The sequence below is a fragment of the Rhodamnia argentea genome, chromosome 9, assembly GCF_020921035.1.
Source record: "Rhodamnia argentea isolate NSW1041297 chromosome 9, ASM2092103v1, whole genome shotgun sequence".
Taxonomy (NCBI): domain Eukaryota; kingdom Viridiplantae; phylum Streptophyta; class Magnoliopsida; order Myrtales; family Myrtaceae; genus Rhodamnia; species Rhodamnia argentea.
In genome coordinates, this window is record NC_063158.1 from 17,526,834 (window position 1) to 17,546,272 (window position 19,439).

At 36.7% G+C, this 19,439-nt stretch overlaps 1 protein-coding gene across 3 annotated transcripts; it reads left to right on the forward strand.

The window, feature by feature from the left end:
- Positions 1 to 263: 263 nt before the first annotated feature.
- LOC115754403 (NADH dehydrogenase [ubiquinone] 1 alpha subcomplex assembly factor 3-like) lies at positions 264 to 6,396 on the forward strand. 3 transcript variants are annotated; one of them, XM_048285464.1, is made up of 5 exons: positions 264 to 577; positions 756 to 872; positions 1,639 to 1,673; positions 2,340 to 2,502; positions 6,036 to 6,396. In XM_048285464.1, exons 1-4 carry the CDS (start codon positions 414 to 416, stop codon positions 2,495 to 2,497), a joined length of 474 nt encoding a protein of 157 aa, XP_048141421.1. In that variant the 5' UTR covers positions 264 to 413; the 3' UTR covers positions 2,498 to 2,502; positions 6,036 to 6,396. The 3 variants fall into 3 exon arrangements, with proteins under 3 accessions (XP_048141421.1, XP_048141422.1, XP_030549267.2); XM_048285465.1 differs by having other exon boundaries at positions 2,340 to 2,489; XM_030693407.2 differs by having other exon boundaries at positions 267 to 577; positions 2,340 to 2,440.
- The last annotated feature ends 13,043 nt before the right edge of the window (positions 6,397 to 19,439 follow it).

Here is a 19,439-nt window from a genome sequence, read left to right on the forward strand (position 1 = left end):
TATCAAAAATTATTTTTTGTTTAAAAATAGTTTCTTAAGGCTTGGCCAAGGCTCCAAAGTTGAGTTTTGCAATTTTATGAATTTTTTAATTTTTAAAAAAATTTAAAAAATCAGGTGTCAACAAGCTAGGATCTCATTACTTTCAAAGCAAGATTTAATCAACTCTAATCGACTAGAAAAAGACTAAAAAGTCATTATATTTGACTCACAAAGCTTAGTCCCAATCGGATCAGATTACATTCTGTCTTTTTTTATACCAAAATTGCTTTCCTGGCCATGGTCCGCTCGGCCCGGCCCGGCCCGAACAAAGGTTGCCAGGAGAGGCCGAAGACAAGATTTGCAGAATCGACGGCGTCTTCTTCCTCCGGCAAAACTGCAGGAGCAGTGATAGAGCTTCGCAACACAGAGCAACAATGGCGGTGCGGCAGAGGCTTCCCGATCTCATTCGCAGCCTCAAACGCGAGCTGAATCCAAGGCCCTCGAATCGACTCCTCCCCTCGCTCCGACGCGCCTTCTCTCTCTACGATCAGATCAACATCATCGACAACGTCCCCGAGGACCAACTCCGGTTTCAACAGTGCGTCTCCCTCTAATCCTCCTCTTGCCCTACTTTTTTGGACTTCCTTCGCTCCGAGTCCGCCGCCGACCTGTTATTCGTTTTTTTTCTATTTTATGGTGAAGTTTTTTGTGGGGTGGAGGTCTTCTCATTTGGGATATTCTGGCTGTCTTTTGCTCGCTCTTCCTGCGATGCGCAGATACACAGAAACGGGTTTCAAGGTGAATGGAGTGATGTACGAGGGAAGTTTGCTTTGTGTGGGGAATCTGCTAATGTCTTGGAGCCCACAGAAGTTCTCTGACATAACTCCTGACAGGCAATTGCTCATCTTCTCTCTATCATTGTTTTTGAAATGCCAAACGCCACACACATGGTCAAGAAAACTGGGAGTCTGGGTTGGAACATGAATTTGACGGGAAAATTGAAGAGTCATGACCAGGCGCTGATGAATTTCTTTTATTTTTGTTCTTTTTTTGCCTTACGAATTACATCTGTCAGTGAAGGGGATGCGTTCTTTAACCAATGGTATGAGTTCGCATGAAAACAGCGTATCTAATTACCAAGCCCAGAAGAACATTATCCATGAGTGCATGATGAATTATGTGCTTGCTCAAAGCAGTGATTTTGGTTTTAGAAGCGCGGTTACAGTCCCTCAGAAGAGTTTTTTGGATGGTTGGTGTTGTTGGGGGACATGGTAAGTGGCTGGAATGAAGTCTTCAAAATGTAAGCCCTGCTATGTTAAAGCCACTCTGCTATGGAAGCCAAAAAATAGTGTGTTAGTGACTAACATGTATATCTGGAATGAGTTATAAATGGAATTTGTTAGTGCCTTAACTTGACAATGGACAGGATGGTGAATACTGCAAGGAGTGTTTATGGGGTAGTTCTTGGGATTTGACTCATTGGAGGTCCTTGAACATTTCATTTGATTATTTAGAGTATATGTTATCTTAGATATTCTTGAACATCAGAGTTGGATGTATATGAAATTCTTTTAACTTTGTTTTATCCATAGCTAGGGCTAGATTTCTTTCAGCTTTTGACCTCTATTCGACGGTGTGTGCTTTTCTTCTCTTCTGCAGCTTGTCCATCTTCCAAACTGTTCGACCCATACCAGGTGAGAATCTGTGCACTATGTGTGATCCGGCCTGTTGAATCTGCGTGCATGTTTTACCTTACAATTGTAACTCCTTTATTTGGTAGAACTATGTGTGGACTATTCTTTTTCCCCCCTATAACTAGGTTTTTAGAAGGGCACCAAGAGGTGCCTCTCATAAACACTCCACATGTTAAAAAAGATCTAAAAATAATTTCGGAAAACACTGAGTGTCTAAAGAACTAACAACAACAAGTAGACGTGGACTATGAACTGCCTACAGTTTAAGGGTCATCAACTTAATTTAGTGGAAATTGCTTTTTCCCAACATTCAACTGCAATGCTGGTAGCATAATTCATTCATTAGCCGTCTCAATCTGTTGGATAGTAAAATTTTTGTGCATCTCTTAGCTGGGTGCTACATTGCAACCCATCTCATGAAGGGAATGCCTGTTGTACTATTTATGCTTTTAGGCATTTAGTATGTAATTGAATGCTGGCAGAAATACTTTTCATATAAACTGGCACTCCATAGTGGGAATTCTTTTTAATAAGCTATCTAGTGGGCATCTTCTTGTGTCATCACATTATATGACTGTATCGGCATTGTATACTGAATCTGAGTATTGTTCGTAATATATTTCAGATTGTATACTGAATCTGAGTATTGTTCGTAATATATTTCAGAGATTCTCATCCTTGGCTGTGGGAGGCACATACAACCCGTTGATCCCAATCTTCGGCGTTTCATTCGATCCACTGGCATGAAGTTGGAAGCTCTTGACTCGGTACACAACTTTATTTGTGTTCATCTTCTAGATCACTTCTCACGTCTATGTAACTAATTGCCGTAACTTATTCTCCTTTATTTCTCATCTGTACTTAAAAACTGCAGCCAAATTCTCTAATGTTGCTCGTGGTTGTGATTAGGATTATGAAAGGATTACTTATTCTTTATTATTATTGATGACTAGGTCAATGAAGTTGGAGAAGAAACTCATTTTAGGGTGTGTCTGTTTAATGAAAAACTTTACGTTGAAGGAAATAGTTTTGCACGAAATTTATTTTAAGGAAAGTGATTCATTTTCCCTTATTTGGTTATGAGCATGAAAATGAGAGGGAATTAGTTTTCCGGTGTTCGAAGAATTTTATAGGAAGCAAACAAATTCATAAAAGTTATGGTAAAAGTAACGTAGATCAAGTTTAGAGAGAGAGAGAGAGAGAGAGAGAGAGAGAGAAACTAGTGCTTATTGGTGCTGCATTGGCAGCACGATAGTGGTGTCTCTTCGGGGAAATTTATTTCCCTTTTAACGGGAGGGAAATTCATTTCTCAAAGTTCTAGCCTGCCAATTTTGGTCAATTGGAAATATTTTTCTGTTGACTGGTTCAATTTCCGGTGTCCAAAACTGGTAAAATGTCTCAAAACATTTTCCTGGGAATGGTTTTACTCAAAACGAATGCACCCCTAGATTCTCTTTCCGAATCTTATCTTGGAAAACCTAGTGATATATACTAGTTTTGCCAAATGTTGAGATAATTTCCTGTCTATAGCCAATTTTCGATGAGCTATATTTGGGATGGCTGAGGCTTTTGGCCAGGCTTTACATGTGGGGTTTGGCTTTTGGCTAAGGGTTTGGTAATCTGATTTTTAACTTGTGATTAGCCATGACTTAATCACTAATTTCAGCAGTGAACTTCTCAAACCCGTAGTGATTTATTTTCTTTTATAGTTCATGGTATTAGAATAATTTTTTGACTGAAAGCCAGAAGCTTGTTAACCCAGCTTCTGGCATTTCTTTTGGTGTGGCTTCCTGGTCAACATTGTAGGATCATTCCCACACGTGGACCTGTCACAAGTGCTAGTTTATTCAACATCACTTGGTGAAGGCTTGCCTGACCCAATTAAAGGAAAGGGAGTCAAAACCTTGCCACTGGATAAAGGAATACAACCCACTGACCATCCCACTATTTGCTTCCCTGGTCCAAAGTTAGGAGTTGTGGCCAATTTAAGAAAAAAACCTTTGTTTCTTGGGCCAAGTGCTAGAAGTGCCAACAAGAGCTGTGTGTTTGGAGTTGTGGCCAATTTAAGAAAAAACCTTTGCTTCTTGGACCAGTGCTAGAAGTGCCAACAAGAGCTGTGTGTTTGGAGTTATTTTTACTTTATCTTTTAACTTGAACTTTTACTCATTTAGATAAGTCTTTTATTATATAAAAATGTGAAACTCATAATATCTGAAGTAAGTTGGACTTTTTTGTATTTTAGAAAAGTTAAAATACAAGTTATTCATTTATTTTTGCAAGAAAGCTGAAGCCCAACCAAACAGTCCCCGGCAACGAGCTGCTAAATGGATTGATACAGTTATAAGCCAAAACGATTCACTCTTCCTAGAATATTGTACCACTCTTTTTGTTTCCTCTGCTTTATCAAAACCTAGGTGGCATTGACATGAAGGGGTCAGAGCGTATCTGTCAATATCTCAAAATATTGCTCAGAGGAGCATGGGCTGTAATTAAATTTTGGAATGAAGAAATTTCTTATTGCAAGTGTTCAAGTTAACCGGAAAGAAAAGGTCTTGCATTATGTAGTTCGCTATGCTGACCAACAAGTAGACCGGAAAGAAAAGGACTAGCATTTTGTAGTTGGATGAGGCCTTTGACAGCTTGTGTTTGTAATTTCCCTCTGTAAGTTTGATCTGGATGAGTGATTAATAGAGCATGTCTAATTCAAAGGCAAGGCTGTCCACTATTAATAGTGGCGCATGGCCTTATGAGCATAGTTAGTTAGACAACACCATGCTGGCTTCATCATGGGCGTGGGAGGGAAGTGGGTTCCCCTTACATGTGTTATGGGGAAAGGGCTCCAACAAGAGTTGAGTGGGTAGGCTGGTCAAACTTAATACTTAGTTTCCTGAATCAAATAAACCACTTCGAAGAAGTTTCGGGGAGAAAACTGCACCAGGGGTCTTAAATCTTGAGAACAGAATGCAATCAAGTCCTAAACATTTCAATTGATTCAATTAAGTCTCAGAACTTTTTTCAAAATGTACGATCAATAATTCTGATGAACAATGCCTACAATCAGCTGCGTGTCCCTCAAAAAGTGCTTATGTGGCATCATTAAATTGCACTTTTCAACACAATTTGAGAACCTAATGGCATTTTGGGATAAAGGTTTTTGACTTAAGTGAATTAATTGAAAGGTTTAGAATTATATTCCAATCTTTTATGAAAATTTAAAACTTGATTGAATCTCAATTGCATTCCGTGCATGGAGTTTAGGACTTGTCGTGCAATTTTTTCCCAACTTCGATTATTGAGGACCCTAAAAATGAGGTACTTGGCTCAACAACGGGTTGCAGTGGAGTTACCATTTACCTATGTCTACCTCTAGAGTGGTGGAATCCACTCCATCAATATAATACCTACTTTAAATAGAGAGTCTCAGAGGGCACTTGAAAAATGGCAACTTGATTTGTTTTGGCATGACTGGTTGCAATCAACAGCTGCGGTTACTAAGTGGGGCCCAAAGAAATGGATAAGAGTCTTTTTATAAGCTGATTCATAGGAAGTTCTTCATCAGAAAGTGTGCTTTGTTAGCATGACATGTTTAAAGACCATTGAAGACTCTGGTTTGTCTGTATGAAACAAAAAAAAAAAAAAAAGTTGTGTAAAATAGGTCATCTCAACTATTTTTGAGCGGTTTCAGTTGAATACTTGGTAGTATTGGCTAAACTTTTTTCTATTGTTCTATTTCTTTTCATCGGTAGAAATCAGAAAACTAGATAACTTAGTTATGTCTACCTGTGGTTGTGGTGCATTTTGGTTCCTCCGGTTGAGTCTCTTTCATTCTTCTAGGAATATTTCAGTTTTCCCAATGCACTTATCCACAAGATTTTCCTCCACTACATCCGCCATACATAAGGATGAATATCATCTATATGAGCTTCACTAATTATGGATGACGCAGCTTTTTTTCTGGATAATTGGAACATGATTGCTGCCCCATTCCAAGCCTTTTGGTTTATGCACTGAGATTAAGCTTAGAGCCATTAGGTGAACATTATTACGGGATATCCTGATGCAAGTGGATCAGAGGTTCTTGAGACACATGAAGCTGCATTCTACTGAATCACTGACAGTATTATTCTACTAATTTGGATGCTTGCTAAACCAAACAGTATGGTGTGGTTCTGAGTTTTTGTATTTTCATATTCAGTCAGCACGATAACAGCTAAAATGGATGGGCGAAAAAGATAAGTGTCTTCTTGTGATGGTTTTTCGGGGCTTGAATTTAACGTGCATAGTTATCCTCATGTTGATGTAATGTTGTAATATTTTGTCAATAGTCCGTAAAATTACATTGCTTGTCATTTATATTTGCAGAGAAACGCCTCATCAACTTACAACATACTGAACGAGGAAGGAAGGATAGTGGCTGCTGCATTGCTTCCGTATGGAACAACTTCTTAAAGATGTATCAAAGGCGATGAAGGCCATGGGAACTTCCTCACTTTTCCTGATGTGCTTGATCTGTAAACCTTTTCGCCGATTTGTTTGCAGATTCGGTGAAAGCATCATTGTAAAGGCGGATAAGTAGATCTGTCAATGGAGATGAATTTATTACGGAATAAAACTGAATGGCTCGCAGTTGAAATTGTTTGTGGGATTATTACGGTTATTGATCATGTGGGGCTCATAAGATCTAAATGAAGCAATAAAATTGGATGAACATAGATTGGAAGCACGCCTAATCTGTGGCCAACCCATGACAATTTCTCCTGTGAGCCCCATTTGTTTGTAGAAAAATTGGGCCGAGGGAGTTATTATGCGTCGCTTCACCTCAAAAGTATACAAAGGTCTCCTAAACACTTGGCTGGCTACCCTTGCCGTCTTCCAAATTTAGGCTCGTTACTGGAGCCCTCATGCTCGGTGGTGGCGCCATATCTTACCACCTCCGCACAAGGGTTCAGCTAGCTCTTGAGTGGCAGTCGTCGATCGTCACTCCGTGGTGGTGAGTGGTGGCTCCATCAGTGAGTGCGAGGGCGGCCCTTGCCTTCTCAGGGTTGAGGGCGCGCAGCCCTCACTAATCCTTGGTGAAGCGACGCCCCTCCTCCAAACACACGCACTCTCTATCTGTTCTAAATTTTCTCCTCTTTTTTTTTTTTTTTTTTGGGTTATTTTTGTCAAATGTCCTTAACGTGGCCGGACATAGCCATGTCAGCAAATGTAAGCCTCATGCTTAAGTTAAATTGTCATATCAGTTAGAAGGAACAGATTGGTTTAAAAAAAAAAAGTGTATAGTGAGGTGGATTTTGTCTAGTAGGTGGAAAGCCCCGCCCAATATTTTATTCTCTATAATATATCATGCCATTTTCTTTAATTCTGATCAATTTGGTCAAAGAGAAAAGTGCCTTCAATCATTCAATTGCAATTTAAAGTGCTAGGGGCCTTCAATCATTCAATTGTCTACAACCATTTATTATTTTTCAGTTTTTTTTCTTTTTTATTTAGGATCTACTTACCATAATTAAGCATTTCACATATTTTACAGACTCTGTCTATAATTATCCCGCTAGTAGTAAGCAAGAAAGACATTCTTTAATATAGTAAAAAAACAGAAAAGTCTCTTCTTTATAATCAGTCTTATAACAACTTATCTATCCTTTGTTCTTCTTATCTCAAAAGCTGTCTTTATTAATGAACATTTTATTTTTGTTAATTCCATTAGGAAAAAAATATGTACTCATGGATATTCATTAACTAGATCATAGAATATATTTTTTTCCTTATTATGTTGGTGAGACGCATTTCCACAGAGCATATAAGACGTTAGAGGAATATCTAGGTAAACATTATGCACAAAGAGGCGTTTTGATACTTTTCAGTAAATAGTTCATGGATGATATTAATTATTGTCAATCTGAAATAGTCATATTTTCATCAACATTTAAAAAAAAATTATTATATGCAAAGTTTTGATTTTATTAAATCTCATCTCCTAAAATTTCACCTTGGCGAATGAAACTGTGATTTTATTCTAGAACATCTTTAAGGAGGGTTTTTTTTTTTTTTTTTGTGCTTAATTTTGTCATCCCATTATATGTAGATGTATATAAAAGAAGAAAATCGGTGGTTTAATGGTGATATACTGTCTATGCTAAAAAAATTTCTAGACTCTACCTAGCATTTCAATCCATAAATTTGCTCAACAACATAAAAATGAACTAGATTTCTTGGAAATTTCTCTTTTCGGCAAAACTCAACAATAAGAAAAAAAACATAATGCCATTAATAGACATGGGAAGCCTATCATTAACAAAAACTTAACATGTGAAATTCTTAGTTATGGTAAGTAGATCCCATATAGATATAGATAAACTAAAAAATGGAAAGTAAATAAAATTTGGAACCATGACTTTAATTTGCAATCGAATGATAAATGTCAATTTTGTCCTTTTAGTGAAAATTGTTTGGACTTAGTAATGTAAGGGTGGAAATAGCATCACCCTAAAATATCAATTTTGAAATATGCTACATTTAAGGTTTTACTCTGGATCACCATCCAACTTATGTTAGAGATATGCCCTAAAGCAACTATGTAATAGTTACATGTTAGGAATTTCAGTTGTACTTTCAATTTTTTATTTAATTAATGGCAAAGACGTATTTATTCATTTGTCCAGTTATTTAAATACATGAATAAATTACATAAGATCAATTATGACTGGACCTATTTTTGAGACGTTGAGAATATGTGTGACGGGATTTACAATTAGACTGAATTTTCAAACTGTTCCCAGTCGATGGATCATTGTATGGATACCAATGATTATATTGAGACCGGTGTGTTTTTAACTTCATTATTAAGTATTGGATACCTAAGTGAATGACGAGTCACAAGTCATTGGGTATTGCAATGCCCTAGTTAGAACATAGGTGCTTGTACCAAACAAATTTATTGAACGTGATACAAATTGAACGAGTAGCGACATGGAAGCTTTTAGCGTGGTCAATGTCTAATCGTTCATGCTTTGGTCTTGTGTAAATAATCCTTAAACTTGAGGCACAATATTGACTTATATGTTGGATAACTATAGTTCACAAAGACGCATATTGGCGGTTCGTCAATCCGTCTATGTACTTGATGGTCACAGCTCATGCACATACAAAGTCACACGTGTGTGCAAAATGGAATCTGTCTCTTTGTCACATGTAAGGTATGATATCTTATGCGATTTACTTGTGATAATGCATTAAAATTCTCAGCCGAGGTTGTAACCAAGAATAAAATATTTATGTCTCGTATAAATGCATATCGATTGAATTGTGCATATGATTGAATTAGTGACTTGACAAATATTCTATGGTCTTTGTTCGATTGGGATATAGTAAGATAGAGGAATTAAATTACATTGTAGCCAAAGCCGACGTGTTCATTATGTTCTTAAAGAATTCACACTGTCTAGGTAGTCATGACATATTGCTAGATATCACTCATGGCTTGTGGGACCTAGAGGTTAATCGGAACAATTAATTCTCTTGAAAGTACTAATGTGTTAGTGCATGTCTTACTACCAACTCAATGATAAACCTAGGGATGTCACACATCTTAACTAATACATGACGACGTTAAACGGAAAGACGATATTACAAACATGTTTGCAATCACGACTATCGAATTAGTAGGACTAAAATTAGATTAAATGAGATTTTATTTTATTTTATTTTTTATCATTGACGTACGTGCATATAATAAGGGCATTTGAGGCTTTTTTTTGGAATTTTTCTCGTTTTCTTTAACCTGCAAAAATAAATGGATTTTTGGGTAGTGAAAGTAAGGTCTAAAATAAACTTATTGTGGTGATAATACTCCTAGATGCATGGTAATACATCGTCGCCTGACAATTTGGGAAATGGAGATTTCTACTGTAACTAGGCAATGTAAAAATCCGTTTGTAAACTCTTAGCCAATGTTTAATTTAGTCCTCAAACTCTAAGACTAATCAATTTGGCCATGTACACTAAAAAGATAAAACTACCTTCAATCATTCAATTGCTAGTTAAAGCGGTGGGGGCTTTGAATCATTCATTTGCCTTCAACCATTCATTATTTTTTTATTTGGGATTTAATTACATAATTAAGCATTTCACACATTCTATTTTTTAGATTATTAAAGAAAAGTTTATTCAGTTTATTCTTAGATATTCTTATAATATTTTACATACTCTGTGTAAAATTATCTCGCCTAATAAGCAAAAAAAAAAAATTTCTTGGATGTAGTAAAAAATTGAATAGTCTGTTCTTCATTATTGATCTTCTAACAGCTTGTCTATTTTCCACTCTTCTTATCTTTTTTTTTTTTTTTTTGGAGTTCTTCTTATCTCAAAAGCTCACTTTCTTGGTGAACTTCTTAACTTATTTAATTTCATTAGGATATATCATGTATAATTTTTTACTATATTAGAGAAATTTATTTATTTTTACTATATAGGCAAGATATTCCACTGATCACGTAAAACGTAGAGGGATATCTATCTATGCACTAAAAAAATTATGCACAAAGAGGTATCTTGGTATTCTTTAGTAAACATTTCATGGATGATATTAATTATCGACAATCCAAAATAATCATATTTTCATGGACATTTTAAATTAATCTTATTTTATGCAATGTTTTGACTTAATTAAATTTGATCTTCTAAAATTTCACGTTGGAGACTGTAGCTGTGCTTTTATTTGGAAAAATAGTTAAAGAGGAATTTTTTTTTCTGTTGCTTAATTCGATGATCCCATTATTTGTATATGTACATAAAAGAAGAAAATCGACAAGAAGGGATTTAATGGTGATATACACAAAAGTGAAAACATAAAAAAAAAAAATTCAATGTTTTTTTTTTTTGTTCAATAAAAAAAAGTCAATGTGTTAAAAAGTTGCCTATGCTATTTTTTTTTTTTCTAGACTCTACTCAACATTTTGTTCAACAACGTGAAAGAAGAACTAGGCTTCTGAGTTCTGAAGAACTCTTTTGGGAAAGACTAATTTTTCGAAAAGTGATACCTAACAATAAAAAAATCATTGTGACTTTAATATTAATGGGAAAACCTACCATAAACAAAAACTTGACATGAGAAATTTTTTTATTATGATAAGAAGGTCCTGCCTAGATATAGATAAAGTAAAAAAAAAAAGGTAAATAAATTCGAGACCCTCATTTTAAATTACAATTGAATGATTGAGGGTAATTTTGTCTCTTTAGTGAAAATTGAATTGAGTTGGTCATATAAAAGATGGAAATAACGTCACCCTAAGTCTCCATTTGTTTCTCATTATAGATAGCTTGTATCTCTTTAAAAAATAGAACAAACGAAAAATGCTTTTATCATCTAAGCAATTGTTCGGAGACAATTTTTTATCGGTAACATAAAACAAAAAAAAAATTCATTGACTAGTTATTTTAAGCGATACATGCGATCAATCTTAGAAAAATATTTTATAAATCACTCATTTTTCATGAAACAACAGAGCTTAAAATATTAGTTTCGAAATATGCTAAGAGTGCATGCGAAGATTTTAAACGCCAAAAGGCTTGCTTCTTGTAATTATTTTTGATTCATGCGGAGATAACAAATGATCTTGGTTACTTGCAATTGTTAGATATTCACATGGTTTGGGATCCCAAGCCCTATACCAAACAATATCTCGAGACGATCATGCAGAACCCCTACATGATTGTGTTTTTCACAACAAAATTTTTTTTTATGTGTGTAGGGCTATTTTCGCCCCATATAATTAAAACCGCCACAATTTTCTTTAGAAAGGTAAAATTTCCATTAACCTCCAAATGGAATTTAAAGTTGTGGAACCCAAACTTATTCGCTTTATCTTTTTTAGTTTTTTGAATTTCTATGAATGATCTAGTCGCTATGACAAAGGATATGAGAATTGTTTAAAATTTTAAATGGGTAATAGCATGTACATTAACACCATGTTTTCTCTTCTATTTTGTCCCTCTATGCCCATGAGCTTTATTGAAGAGAGATTTCCAAGAAATCTAGCTCTTCTCGCGTGTTCGAACAAATTTCATGGGTTGATTGTCAAGTAGAGTTCTATAAAATTTGAACAGAAGAAACATTTTATCACAATAAATGTGTAGACTATTATGTTTGTTCACCATCATTTTTTTTTTCGCAGTCATCTTTTATATGCACATAATGGGTTGATTGGATTTTTTTTTTTTAAAAAAGGAAGCTCATGTTAAAGATTTTTCAATGTAAAATCGCGATTATATTCCCCAAGGCGAATATTTAAAAGATGAATTGTAATTAAATGAAAACTTTGCATAAAATAAGAAAATGTTATAGAATGACAGACAAATTTTAGTCATTTTAGATTGACAAAAAATTCATATCATTCATGAAAGGTTTACGATTATATTATCTAAGTGCCTAAATGCGCATAACTTTTCTAGGTATGTTTATGTGTTTTTATAGGTTAATCCCACAAAAAATCTTAACATGATATACTTGTGACAAATTTACCTCAAACTATTTTTTTGACCATAAAAAATCTCAAACGGATACATCTTTGATAAATTTACTCCAAACTATTTTTTAACCACCAAAAACCTTAAATTGATATACCTATGACAAATTTATCCTAAACCGGTATACTTATGACAACTTAATCTCCGTTAGTTTCCGTTAAATTTTACCATTAAATTGCTATATTAGATGACACTTGGCGGTTGATGGGCACACCCATTTGGGATTTTTGCCCTTTGTTAGTCATAGGTATATATATTTGAGGTTTTTCGTGGTATTTACTCAATTTAATGAAAATCGAAGACAAGCTTGGACTCGAAGTAGGTATGCTATCCCCAATACCAATCTCTCATAGCCAACATTTAGGGGATTGCCTTTTTAGCTTCCAGGCTCAATCTTGAAGCTCAACCATCAAGGTGCTAGAAATTTCTAATTTACAGATTCCACCCAAGGTGCAAGTGATGAGCATACTAAACCACATCATACTACCAAATTAACAAAATGATTCTAAAAGTCTAGGAACCATGCTTGGATGAGAAGAGATGAGGAGAATTTAGAAACTCACCGTAGAAAAAACTTCACACCGATCTTCAGAGGGAGGCTAAATTTGCCTAGTTACATGACTCAAGGGACCTTATATAGGCGAAGGGAAACACTACTGGACAAACACAAACATTGGATACGCAGATCCACCAACACTACTAAACAAACTAGACAAAAATGATACATGATTGGACAACCTTTTGACCACGAAGAGGCCAATTATTATAGGTACACACATACACACATGTGGCCAACAAGGCCGATAGTCCTTATAGCTTATAATTGAACCCTTATTCGGTGTTGTCTTCTGAGCCTGTCGGATTGTCCGAGCCATCCTTTTACCTTTTATAAGCATACAAAAGATGTTATTGTTCGTACTTATTTTTCGGGTCTTGGGAATCTAGCTCGTGCGGCTGGTGGTGCCAATAATTGGAGCTAGAGGAATATCCCTAAAACTAGAAGGAATATCCTTAGAACTGGATGGAATATCTTGGGAGTTGTATGCATAAGGATCTTGAGAAAGTGGTCATCCCCATGGGTCTTGGGAGTTTGTGTCCATTGAAGATTGACTCGGCTGGTTCCGGTGAAAGATCTCTAAGGCTTCTCGAGTGGAGTCATGCATGTGAACCTGGTCCCATGAGGCATATGTTACATCTAATGGCCATATCTCACTTGCATCCGATCTCACATCTCTAGTAGGAATGATGAAGATCCATGGTCCGTGGAAAATCATGACTGTGTATCTTTCTGGTTCTGATCTTCATACACGTCTTTGCATCCTAAACAATTCTTTTCAAGCACTTAGTGGCTAAAACCATAGCAACATATCAATCATGTTTCTTTGGTTGGAGTAGTCACTTGCAAGTGCTTTGGACAAAATTCTAATGATCTTGTCGGTTGGGAACTCCATGGATACAGTGTACGGGTTGAACAAATACCAAAACATCCATTTTAACTCTTCAGGGAATTCAAGATCTGGATACCACTATAAGGGATGAATGAATGGGTATTAGAAATGAAGACCATTTGGTTTTAATATCAAACCACCATAATCTTTAAAGATATGGTAATGGTAGTGCTAGAGATGGAACTTTAGGTTAGGGGTGAGTTAATTGACTCAAATCATATTTGGAACATCTGGAGAGTATTTGTGACTATTCCATTGGTTTTCTCTCATATCAACAACATGGAATGTGTCAAGCATTGGCTATTTTCACACATACATGTTGATAGAGGAAATCGGCTGCTTAGGTCTAGACAGGAAATCTACAAGAACATTCTTAATTCCTACAAAATGTTTAGTGTCAAAAGAATATTTTTAGAACCATTCTGCCCACCTTAGCAACTGTGGATGAGAAATTTATTTCTGCTTGAATTTCAACATCCGGGGAAAAGAGGGACATATCCATTTCTATCAAAAAATGATGTCCTATGAGATGAAACTCAAACTTCTTGATTCCATACTTGACTACAAGAATCTCCTTGAAAGTCGAATGGTAATGGATTTGTACAGGAGTAAACCATCCACTTTTTAAGCACAAATGTGACGCTCACCATTAATTTACTCAAGGAGAATGGTTGTCCAATACTTGTCACTTGCATCTATCTACAGCAAGATCCTTTTGCCAGTGGATGGAATTTGCAATGGGGGAAGGTATTGCAACATTTCTTTTAGATAGGAAACTACTTCAATCTGCTTTGGTCCCTATACAGGTGCATTTTTCTTCAACATCCTTTGAAGATGATGGAGAGCTTTGGAGATCTTTGGGACAAAGTCTCAAAGATAATTGACTATCCCAAGAAATGTTTGCACATGGTTGACCGTCAGGTTTTTTAAAGGAAAATTTTGCAATTCTTCTGCAATATGGGGGCCTGGACAATAAGTTCTTTCTTTCAAATGCATTCCAAAGAACTCTATTTCCTTTTGGGCAATGATCATTTTCTTCCGGGAAAGCATGATGCCATGCTTTTGAATAATCTCAGTGCACTGAGAGAGGAGCTTATAGTGAGATTCTTCATCAGCACTATAGAGAAAGATGTCATCAATGTAAATCTGGATATTTGCAAATATTGGCTGAAAAATTCAACACATCACCTTTTAGAATAGGGAAGGAGCATTTTTAAGTCCAAAAGGGAGAACTGTCCATTGAAAGTGCTTATTGGGAATGCAAACCCAGGTTTCGGACGGTTTTCAAGATAGATGCCTAGCTACCAAAATCCCACTTTAAAATCAAACTTGGAATATATCTTAGCCTGAACAACGCCGAGGAAAGGGAAATTTTTATGAGGCAAAGGGAATTTATTGTCCTGAAGAAACCGGTTCAAAGGCTAATAATTAATTACCAACTGGAGTTTGCTATAGTTTTGCTATGCTTGTTTGTTAACATAAAAGGCTTCACAAGCCCACTGAAAATTAGAGGATTCTATAAGACCCTAGGCGAGCAATTCAGCACATTCTTACCGAGCAAGGACAAGATGCTCTAGGTTCATGCCAGAATGATCGACTTTGGTAAGATTGATATCTTTGTTCTTTCTGAATGGAAGCCTCATGAAAAAGTTTAGATTTTTCCAAAGAGGGTGAGAATAGACTTGAGAGAATTGTGAGTGAGACTCGTAACAACATGATAAGAGGCTTTGGGTAATGGGATCAAGGATTTTCGGTTAGATAATAAAAAGTCTATGGATGTCCACAAACTCCTTAAAATTATTTTTAAATTATAGGCTAGTGGGTACAATTGTGAGTTGTGGGAGTTGGGCAAGAATATCCCAACCAATGTTGAGATCCTTATTAGGGGAATTGCATCCAAGGTTTTCTTCTCAGTGATAGAACATTGGGGGAAGATCTAGAGTGTGATTGGTTTACTACGGAATTTGGTTGTGAAAGTATCACCATAAGCTGAATTAAAATACCTTGTATAATGTGTCTAGAATTCTTCCGGGAGTACTTAGACATCCATAAGAGATGCGATTGCTCCAAGGTCTATAAGAGCTATCACTTGAATGGGTTTTTCATTCTTGAAAATGAATATTTGGATAGGGACATAGGGAGAATGGAAGACTAAAGGTCGAATATGGAAGGAGTCAAAAGGAGAATTAGAAAAGAAGGCGAAAATGTCACATGGGGATTGATCATCTAAATTAGAAGAATAGACTTTTATGGTACAAAGGGTTTCTGACGATGGCTCATCATCAATGGAAAATATTTATTCAATATCATCATCTTCAAGGAAGATCCCTGTGCTTTGTGCTATCTTTTGGATCATGTAATCGCCTTGACGCTTCGCTTGAGGACAAGCCTTAACAAAGTGTCCTTTCTTATTGCAAATATAACATTTGTCAAATTTGGCTTTTCTTCGGGATGAATGAGAAGAATGCTTTCTCTTTTGAAGGAATTTCCACTTACCTTTGTCACGCTTTCTTTTGCTAAAAGAGAATTTCTTGAAATATCTCTTCTTCTTATAACTCGAACAAGAAGGGTCATTGCAATCCTTAGAACATTTGATTTTCGGATCGGGTTTGGCACATACTCTATCAAGATCTCGATTCTCACGAAAATAACTTTTGAAAAGTTCTCTTTTAAAGCACATTTTTTCAAGAGCAACATGAATTACTTGTTGAAGTTCTTCAATCGTGGTATCTATTAAAGATCTCTGCCCTTCTTGTAGGATCTTCTCAACCGCTTGGCTAATTTCTTTAGGAATGGAAGAGAGGAAGATAGATTTGAGATTCGGGTCCGCACCAAGTAGATAAAAGAGTTTGATCATTTCTTTAAAGTGTCGATTAAGATCTTCTTTGGCTATGGAACAACATTTTCGTTCAAAGAACTCTTTTTGCCCGAGTTCCTTTATATCATTAGGTTGGCCAACAAAGAATAGATGGATAAGCGGGATAGCTTCATCTAGAGTCACCATGAGGAACATTATCCGATCTTTTTCAAGTGTTGCCTTCTACCAATCTTTCAAAGTTCCAATCAATCTACTAGCGAACTCAAGAAGTACTTCATAAGTACTTTGTTCTATGAGGTGCCTAGTAATTAACAAGGCATGGAATTCTTGGAATCGTTCGGGCCACTTATGATATGGAAGATCATCAAAAGTGAAATATGCCTAAGATAATGAGGAGGTAGATGATCCGATAGGATGAGTGTTTAGCATGTGGAGTACTCCTAGTTCTGAGGTCATTTCTTCATCTTTTATAATGGGATCTCGGTCTTCCATCATAATATCAACAATGGCAGAATGAGAAGAGTTATCGGATGAATTAGACTCAGATGAATCAGAATTAGAAGATTCATCTTGTGTGGGCTCCGTAAGATTTACGGCAGAAATTAAAGGGATATGGTGTCTAAGGAAACTTTCGAAAGGATTGGACACTATAAATGACTAAAGAGGTAGAGAGAGTGCAGGAGGAGTTGAAGATGCTGGAGGTGGAGGAGGTGGAGGCGATACCTTTATCTTGCCCTAAGATTCTTTATCTTTTTTCCATTTTTTCAAATGTTCTCAAAGGTCTAGAATATTAGTCTTGGGAGGTGGTGCTACGTAACTAAGAACAACCGCAAATGAGGAGGTTTCTGAGGAAGGTTCTATTTTTAGGTCTGGAGAAGGAAATAGAAGAGATTCGGTAGGAAAGAGAGGCTTTTGATTCTAGAGGATCTGAATCTAGCATTCGAGCTTTTCAATCTTCAAGAATTTGATTTTCCGGATAATGGTTGGGAGGAATTTGCTTTGTTTCAAGCAAATAAAATCTCTTCTGAAAATCTTCTAACATCTTCTTGGACATAGCAGTTGTCTAATCCACTCATTCTAGGCGGGTAGCAACTTTACTCAATGCCACATTCTGAGCAAGTGCATTTTCTGTTTTCTAGTTTAAAATAGTCTCAATAGGAGTAAGATCCTTGCATCTTCCCTACACATCAACATCATTGGATGCAGCTATCTTATGCGCATGGTAATATCTCTGCTATGGATTAGAGAACTTTTCTAGTGGAGGAAATTGGACGGTAGTAAAACTGGATTTCGAACTTAAAGATCGTAATGGCGGGAAGTTTTCAGGTTGGAACATGCAGATGCTGGGTAGCATCGGGGGTGGTTCTGATTTTGGGGCACATGTATAAGGCCGAGGAAGCTCAATGGGATAGGAGTTTTTTTTGACCCATTTCTGAATGGGCTTATAGAAGGGAGAAGTAACCGACTTCTTTAGTGACGGTGGAGGAGGGGGTGCTAGCTTAGGTTCATCCGGACAAGAGGGTGGTGGTGGTGGTGTAATTTGAGGAGGCTTACGTGAGCCGTACTCAACCATGTATTGCCATCTTTCACCATCTTCGCCAAGTGATCCCACCGTAAGGTCACCATCAAGGTATCTCTGGTTGAGAGAGTCCTTCTTCCTTTTGGAAGAAGGTCTATCATATTCTTCTTCTCTTCGAGAGCATGAAGAGCAAGTACAATCAATATCCCAAAAGTAATGTCCTATAGGATCCTTGAAATAATGGTGAGGTTGTCCATTGGCATCAAAAGACTGGACAAACTCCTTAGGATCGGGGCACTCCATACCGACCGGTGGCATTGGATAAGGGGTGAAACATAAGATAGTAGGAAAAGAGGGAAAGGTGGAAGAAGAGTCTTCTTTTTTCTTGGTGAATTTGATGGTAACAATACTATCTTTCTTCTTAGTAAACCGGGGCACAGAGGATTGAATTGGTCTAGTATTTTGGTGAAACTTTTCATAGTTAGTTACCTAACTATCGGGAAAAAGTTTAACAAGTTGATCCTTGGGAATTTGCTTGGGCACATGAACACACAAGGTCGGGTCATGATCAATAGAGATAAATAGGGCATCTTCGAAGTCGGGAAGATGAAGATCTAAGGCATGGTTTTGAACCCTATAAATCATTTGGTAGTGAAGAGTAACATTCGTAGTTCTTGGAGTTTGAGATGCTTCGGTGATCTATAATTGTACTTTAAGTGCTAAAAGAAGGTTAGGATCAACAAGGGCAATATTGAAGTTTGGGAAAAAGGTCACAAAGACTATTCCAGCATTCAGGATGGTATGGATGGTGTCAATACAAGCATGCTGGTAATCGAGAAAATGGGTATCAGACAAAGCAACTCTTGCCACAACAAGCAAGCCTTTGCATCCATGAAGCAAAAGAGCAAGATGGATGGTTCCAAAGTGGAAGAGTGTGACCCTATTGAGCCCATTGAAGGAGGAACTCTTGAGGGATCTGAAGAGTAACAAACCGCTCTTGTTGAGTGGACATGATAGGATGTTGATCGAATTTGGAGGAATGGACATATTTCTTGACTATGCGAGGAGTATGCCTTATAAGATGCTTAATGGATCCGATGGGGGAAAAGGCTTAATGGATCTAATGGGGGAAAAGCAGGAGGGTTTGAAAAAAGTAGAGTAAGAATTCATGAGAGGAAGTTGGGTTTCGGAGATCTTGCTTTCTTCAACAAGATAGGCTACCTCCTAAAGGTAGTCCATCTTGGAGGCGATACATTTCCGAAGGCGAGGTGGAGGGGCTAGAGAAACCGGAGATTCATGAAGAACTAGTGAAGTTTCTGAGAGAGATTCCATTATTGTGAAGTTCTTCTCACTTTGCAGGTCCCGACTTCGAACTCTAATCTTAACTTGGTTTCGACGATGAATGGCTCCGATACCAAGAAGGAAGCGGAGACAAGCTTGAACCTGAAGCATGTATG

Coding starts and splice junctions, on each gene's coding strand:
- LOC115754403 (XM_030693407.2), top strand. CDS start 414: ATGGCGGTGCGGCAGAGGCTTCCCGATCTCATTCGCAGCCTCAAACGC. Junction 873..1,638: donor TCTGACATAACTCCTGACAG/GCAATTGCTCAT, acceptor TCTCTTCTGCAG/CTTGTCCATCTTCCAAACTG. Junction 2,441..6,035: donor AGTTGGAAGCTCTTGACTCG/GTACACAACTTT, acceptor TTATATTTGCAG/AGAAACGCCTCATCAACTTA.